Source organism: Gekko japonicus, unplaced genomic scaffold (assembly GCF_001447785.1).
Source record: "Gekko japonicus isolate JY-2015 unplaced genomic scaffold, Gekko_japonicus_V1.1 scaffold7426, whole genome shotgun sequence".
NCBI lineage: Eukaryota > Metazoa > Chordata > Lepidosauria > Squamata > Gekkonidae > Gekko > Gekko japonicus.
In genome coordinates this window covers 1-7,508 of record NW_015167761.1, presented here as the reverse complement: position 1 = coordinate 7,508, position 7,508 = coordinate 1, and the positions used below count along the sequence as shown (strand labels likewise).

Below are 7,508 nucleotides of genomic sequence, written 5' to 3'. Positions count from 1 at the left end.
GGTTTGATTCCCCACTCCTCCACTTGCACCTGCTGATGTGACCTTGGGTCAGTCACAAGCTCTGGCACAGCTGTTCCTGAAAGTCTGTCAAGAGTTCTCTCAGCCCCACCTACCTCACAGGGTGTCTGTTGTGGGGAGGGGAAGGGAAAGGAGTTTGTAAGCCGCTCTGAGACACCTTTGGGTAGTGAAGGGCGGGGTATAAATCCAATCTCTTCTCTTCTTCTTCTCTTGTGGGGAGGGGAAAAGAAAGGGATTGTAAGTCACTCTGAGACTCCTTCGGGTAGTGAAGGGCGGCATATAAATCCAATCTCTTCCTCGTCATCATCCTCTTTCTCTTCTTCTATTTGCCTGATCCCTTTTTAAAGCCAGCTCAGCTTAATGGCTATCACTACACCCTAAGGCAGTGAGTTCCACAAGCTGATTGGTTTTTGAGTGAAGAGGTACTTTTGTCTGTCCTCTTTGGGGTGCCATACAGGTTGCCATATTGTATGGGGAGGCTGAGGTGAAGAAGGCTCACTTTGGAACACTAAGTTGGCAAGACTTGAACTAGGGACTTGATTCTTGTTCCGTTAGCTGGTACACGATGCCCCAGCGACCAGGCCAGGCAGGGAAGTGCAAGATGGCTAACTATAGACATCTTGCTGAATGCTGTGGGTTTTTCCCCCCTTATACCAGAGGTGTCGAACTCATTTGTTATGAGGGCCGGATCTGACAGAAATGTCACTTTGTCGGGCCAGGCCATGTATGCCATAAATTGTAATGCCAGGTTCGGGAGATATAAACTTTATAGAGGACACAGGCAAACCCACTAATAATATTATTTTTACTCAAAAAACAAACATGCTTAAAACATTAGCACTCTTATAGGATTTCCTTCTCCTGCCAGCCTAGCAGTTCGAAAGCAAGAAATTGCAAGTAGATAAATAGGTACCACTTTGGTGGGAAGGTAACAGCGTCCCGTGCACCTTGCTGATTAGTCATGCCGGCCACATGACCACGGAAATGTCTTCGGACAGCGCTGGCTCTTCGGCTTTGAAACGGAGATGAGCACCGCAACCCTAGAGTCGGACTCAACTGGCTTTCGAGCAAGGGAACCTTTACCTTTTTAGGATTTCCTTAAAGTATCTCCCTGATGCCCACCCTCCCACTTCCACCGCCCATTACTCATCACAGTACACAGGAACATCACGCGCAGCCTCTGTCATCTGTCAATAAAAGTAATGACCAGTTGCTTGCGGGCTAGACAATAGCCCTGGACGGGCCGGTTCTGGCCCGTGGGCCGTATGTTTGACACCCCTGCCTTATACCCTTGTCTTGTGCACATTGATCCATGTACTTCCAGTTTTTCTGCTCCTGCATAATACTAGACATTTCCCCCCAATTTGCTTGTCCTTTTCATAGCATGTATTTCCATCAAAGCGCACAACTGCCCTGTGGTGACCACCATCCTTGAAAATGTTGATTGCGCATTGTTCAAATAAATCATTGGAAGTGGGCTGGATTGTGAGGACGCCACTGGGCTTCTGAAGGCCTGTCTGCACACAGAGGCTGCTTTTAAATTAACCCACGCAGCCCCTGTTTTGTGCGCTGGAGACAATCAAGAAGTCGTGCCCCAGCGTGTGGATCGGTTGACGTATTTGCCACCTCGCTGCAAACTTTCTGTGCTGAAGTTTGCAATAGAGACAGTGAAACAAAAAACAAATCTGCATTGTGAAGTGCTGTGTAGGAACGACCGGTTCATGCTGCATAACAAATGCTTCATTTTTTTTAAAAAAATTACTTTTAAGTGTTGGAGTGGTACTTCAAGGTTTTACAGCACGTGCTGCGATCGCCACTGGCCCTATCTGCTGCAGCATGCGGCTTTACGCTACTGAAATTTTCCTTGGAAACCGAGGGCTGTGTGCAATGTTCCCTCTAAGCTGTGGAGTCTTGTGAGCAAAAATTCTACTTTGTGAATGACTGGCATTAAAGTTGTGAGCAAGTGATTTGGCTACTGCATCAATTAGTTTGCTCTGGAGCCGTCCTTCCTGAGCTAAGACAAAAATGTGTGAGCCAGAGGCTAAAAAACTGTGAGCTAGCTCACACTAACTCACCTTAGAGGGAACACTGGCTGTGTGTTACTCCTGTATTTGTCTTTGTGTTCATTTGCATGCTTTTCAGCTGGACTGTGCCCCTGACCGCAACCTTCCTCTCTTTGATGGGACCCCAAATCAGGAAGTGTAGGCACACAGGCACCTCTTCCTAAGGAGCTCTCCACCTCCCTTTTTTAAAGAGCCACAGCGCAACAGAAAGTTTTTTGGTGTACCACCAACTCGAGCGGTTACCCTACGCCCATGCCTGAGTTGGGGGCACTTGCCTTCGGTTGGTGGGCTGGGGCATCATATAGGCCGTCTTGGCCTAGAATGCAAAACACAGCTTCCAAATTCAGAAGCTGATGCTTGCCCCTTTGTACGTGATCTCCTCCTGTATGAAGACAGCCAGTAGACATTGATTGTGGCTCACTGAAATTGGGGGGCGGGGGGGGCGATCTGGAGTAAAGAGAGATTCTGGCCTGTGCTCCCTGATGCGGCACTGCTGGCTTGTTTCATGCATAATCCTGCGTGGAAGAAGAAGAAGAAGAGATTGGATTTATACCCTGCCCTTCACTACCCAAGGGAGTCTCAGAGCGGCTTACACCTTTCCCTTCCCCTCCCCACAACAAGACACCCTGTGAGGTAGGTGGGGCTGAGAGAGCTCTGACAGAAACGGCTCTTTTTCAGGAACAGCTCCAACAGAACTATGGCTTGCCCAAGGTCATCCAACAGGTGCAAGTGGAGGAGTGGGGAATCAAACCCGGTTCTCCCAGATTAGAGTCCACACACTTAACCACTACACCCGACTGGCCCTCAAGAATCAATGGTTCTCAGCCTTTTCAGTATGGTGACCCACAAGTCCAAATTTACTTGATATGGTGACCCATCCAGGTCTGGCCCAAGGTTTTTGTTTGTTTGTTTGGTACTCTAGACAAACAATGATATTGGCACCCATCTAGTTCAGCATTCCATTTTCTACAGTGGCTAACCAGATGTCTTTGAGAAACCAAAAATCACACAAAGGTTGCAGGTGTCCCGAATATGAACTCCAAGCAAGTGGAGCTGTTAGGGGTTCAATCCCTGGCATGTCTAGCTAAAAGGACCAGGCAGGAGGTGATGGGAACAACCTCAGCCTGAGACCCTGGAGAGCCGCTGCCAGTCTGAGTAGACAAGGCTGACCTTGAGGGACCAAGAGGGCCTGATTCAGTGTAAGGCAGCTTCATGTGTCCACAGCATTCCAGGGACCAACGAGACCTTGTTTCCCTTTGGGAAAAGAAGACGCATCATGTCACTTCCAGGGCTCTTTTTGTAGAAAAAGCCCAGCAGGATCGCCGGGCCCCTGATGTCAGGGGGTGTGGCATATGCTAATGAGTTATGCTAATGAGTTCCCCTAGCTCTTTTTCTACTAAATGACCCCTGCCTCACAGGGTGTCTGTTATGCCAGTTTGGTGTAATGAGGCAGTTTGTAGTGAGTGTAGTGTAGTGAGCCAGTTTGGTGTGGTGGTTAAGTGCGCGGACTCTAATCTGGGAGAACCGGGTTTGATTCCCCACTCCTCCACTTGCACCTGGCTGGATGACCTTGGGCAAGCCATAACTCTGGCACAGCTGTTCTTGAAAAACAGCAGTTTCTGTCAAGAGCTCTCTCAGCCCCACCTCCCTCACAGGGTGTCTGTTATGGGGAGAGGAATGGGAAAGGAGTTTGTGAGCCACTCTGAGACACCTTTGGGTAGTGAAGGGCAGGGTATAAATCTACTCTTCTTCTTCTCTTGTGGGGAGGCTGCTTTTAAATTAACCCACGCAGCCCCTGTTTTGTGCGCTGGAGACAATCAAGAAGTCGTGCCCCAGCGTGCGGATCGGTTGACGTATTTGCCACCTTGCTGCAAACTTTCTGTGCTGAAGTTTGCAATAGAGACAGTGAAACAAAAGACAAATCTGTAGCCAATCCTAATGAGTTTCTGCTGTTGGGTGTGGCCTGTTATGCTAATGAGTTCTTGCTGGGCGTGGCCAACTTGGGAGCCAGCCGGAACTCCATTCCTGTGCGTTCCTGCCCAAAAATAGCCCTGCCCTTATATCATGCAGAGAGAGACAGTGTGTGTGTATGTGTGTGTGTGTGTGTGTGTGTATCCAGGTTTCTTGTTTGAAAGCTCCCCACCCTGAAAGTCCAGCTCAAAAACTTACTCGCTGGGGAGGTAGCTAAGCCTTGTGGGAAGGTGCTCCTTAAAAACACGAGATACCCTCAGGCATTCAGACACACTTTCCTGCCTGCTTCCAGACATCCTGTATCATAAAGAAGACTCTATCCAGAGCAGGGATCAGCACCCTACTGTCATTAGAGAGCCAAGCGACGTCAACACTAACAGCAGGAGAAAGCCCGCTGGCGTGTCTGAAATGATGGAATTTAGCATTTACCGATACCTGTTGACTCAGAATCCCTAACGTTTCTGCAGCTCAAACACCAGCTGTTAAGAATCCTTTATTAGGAAGTGGCCTGCTTCCCGCTTACTGTGAAAGAAGTAGAAATGTACAAGAACACCCTGCGTGATTGCTTTAGTACTCTGGCATAAATCTCTGCATGGATCACTGCTGGATCCCTGGCAACTGTACGTTTCTCTCCTTTCCCCTTTTTGTGAAGCGTCTTGAAGAAGCCCGTAAAAATCTTTGCCTGCCATTCCCGTCGCCTGCAAGTCATCCCGGCTCCCACCTACCCCTTCGAATGGATCTTCACTCAGAGATTTCCTCTTCCTTCTTCCAGGGGTCACATGTGGTAGATCCCAGACCACCACCTCCCCCACCCCCTGGTCCAGAGCCTGCTGGCCACCAAGAGCATCCCGGGGCCGGCGGGCATCCTGGAGACTTGGGCTGCGATGGTGGTGGGAAGTGCCGCTGAGTCGCAGCTGACTTCCAGCGACCCCATGGGGGTTTCCAAGAGATGTTCAGCGGTGGTTTGCCATTGCCCTCCCTCTGCGAGGTGGCCCTGGGCTTCACCGGTGGTCTCCCGTCCAAATCCGTACCAGGGCTGACCGTGCTTGGCTTCCAAGCTCTGACAAGATGCATCCAAGTCAGGGCTCGGCCTATCAGACTGTGCTGTAATCTTGTCAGCAAGCTGCCAATGTTTTTTTCCCTTCTTTCTGTGTGCGCTTGTTTGCTTTCACTTTCACATGCATAACTGTTGATGCGCATAATTGCTTGGCCTGCCGAAACGTCTATATCTCCCAAGGCCACAGGTGGTTGCCGCTGCGGGTTAGTTGCTGGAGGCTCTCACGAAACACCGTGGGAAAGAGATAACATATGCTGCCTAGAAGCATTTGCTCCCAGGGCCCGATGGCACGCACGGGAACCCCCATAATTGGGCCTCAGTAGTTTGAATGTACTATAACATGCCATGCTCTTTGAAACCCCCTCATTCTGAACAGTGATCCTGTCCATGCACCTATAGCTTCAAATAAAGTAAAACCTTTCTACAAGTGTGTACTTCGTTGATGCTGTGGGAAGTCTGACAAATCTATGGCTTCCCTCTCCAGCCTTTTGGGGCCTTCTCCTTGTCTAGCTCCTTCCGACGCAGGTGGCTTTCCCGGCACTGAACTCTGCTTTCTTTTTGCCCAGGCCCTGGAAGGCGAGCTCCTCCCCCTTCTGGAACCCAGGCCCCCTCGGCAAGGCTCCGGGGCTTCCTTGTACCGTGCCCTTTACATGCTGCTGTGCGAGGGCTGGTCAGCGAGGAGGACCTGTCCAGTAACCTTGGACCCTGACCAAACGGCACACCCAGCAACAAACTCTGACTGCGAACGAACGGGGTCCCGTCACGCCGACTGCTACCTTTCCTGTATGTACGCCAAATAAAAATGATATGATACTGCCAAATAAAAATGATATGATACTCTACCCAGGTCTTATGCTGTTCCCCTGCCTCTTTCGAAACCTCACAAACCAGCCCGGAAGCACCTGCCACCCCCCCAATTAAAGAACCAGGGCTCAGGGCAGGGCACAGCATTCAGTAAACACATGTACTAATCAACCAGTAGTTACATTCAGTTTAAACCTTTAAGCCATTAAGGCAACCTATTAGAGGAGGGTTTTACTGTATTTAGCCATAGGCCATTACAATCCAAAAACAGAGAAAAATACTATAAAACATAATTATATAAAATAGAGTAAAATATTATAAAACCGAAGTTATGAACAGTTAATTAGATCACAGCATACCCACACATGGAAGCTGATACCCAGAATTAAACTCTGTTGGTCTTAAAGGTGTCACTGGACTCAGACTTTGTTCTGTGGCTTCAGACCAATGCAGCTACCCACCTGAGTCTGTCTGAAGAAGTGTGCCTGTATATGAAAGCTTCTACCCAGAATTAGACTTTGCGGATCTCAAAGGTGCCACTAGACCCAGACCTTGGCCTTGGTGTTTAGTCATGCCGGCCACATGACCACGGAAACGTCTTCGGACAGCGCTGGCTCTTCGGCTTTGAAACGGAGATGAGCACCGCAACCCTAGAGTCGGATTCGACTGGCTTTCGAGCAAGGGAACCTTTACCTTTTTACCCAGAATTAGACTGCGGATCTTAAAGGTGCCACTGGACCCAGACCTTGTTCTGTGGCTTCAGACTAACACGGCTGCCCAGCCAGTGTTCCCTCTAAGCTGAGTTAGTGTGAGCTAGCGCACAGTTTTTTTTGCCTCTGGCTCGCTCATTTTTGTCTTCGCTCAGGAAGGATGGCTCCGGAGCAAACGAATTGATGCAGCAGTGAAATTGCTCGCTCACAAGTTTAATGCCAGTAGCTCACAAAGTAGAATTTTTGCTCACAGGACTCAACAGCTCAGAGGGACCTGAATCTAAGTGCTGGCTGGTAGGCCATTCCAGAGAACTAGACCTACTGCAGACAAAGCCCATGACCTAGCTGATGCTGTACCGACCATGCTAGCAGAGGGTGCCATGAGGAGAAGCCTGCCTTTAAGGAAAGGGCTGTTGTGAGTCAGCTCCCATTCCAAATTTTAGACTGACACTTGAATGCTTGCTGAGTAGTTCACAACGTCAACCGTTCAGGCTTAGAAAGTAAAACGGATGTTATTTCGTTAAAAAAACACACTAAAGAAAGATCATGCTTTGTAGGTATGTGTTTCACATCGTTTGATTTCTTTTTTTTTTTTACCCCTTTGCGGTCATAAAGGAATGTTCAGCCCTGCAACATCGACTGCACCGCAGGGCCGTGATAAAAAGTCTGATTGGAACACGACATTCACAGCGAGGGCCGCAGCTCTGTGCCAGGCTTGGGACTGATGAAGCTGCGACACTTGAATTGGGTCACCTGTTCTCAGTGTTATTTTATACACACACACACACACACAGAGTCCCCAGGAACAGGGAGGGTGACTGTAGCAACAGCAATCACAGGAATTTTCCAGGGAGCGAAGTATTGGGTGTAGTAAATAAGAAGCTG

The 7,508-nt window shown here is 49.2% G+C and overlaps 1 protein-coding gene across 1 annotated transcript in view; it reads left to right on the top strand.

The window, feature by feature from the left end:
- LOC107112959 (chromosome unknown open reading frame, human C16orf59) overlaps positions 1–5,801 on the top strand; it is a gene marked incomplete at its 3' end in the record, with an annotated part of 7,326 nt that extends 1,525 nt beyond the window's left edge. Inside the window, exon 3 of the mRNA XM_015414166.1 lies at positions 5,676–5,801. Coding sequence (XP_015269652.1) covers positions 5,676–5,801 — 126 coding nt within the window. The remainder of the gene's footprint in view (positions 1–5,675) is intronic.
- Positions 5,802–7,508: the final 1,707 nt, after the last annotated feature.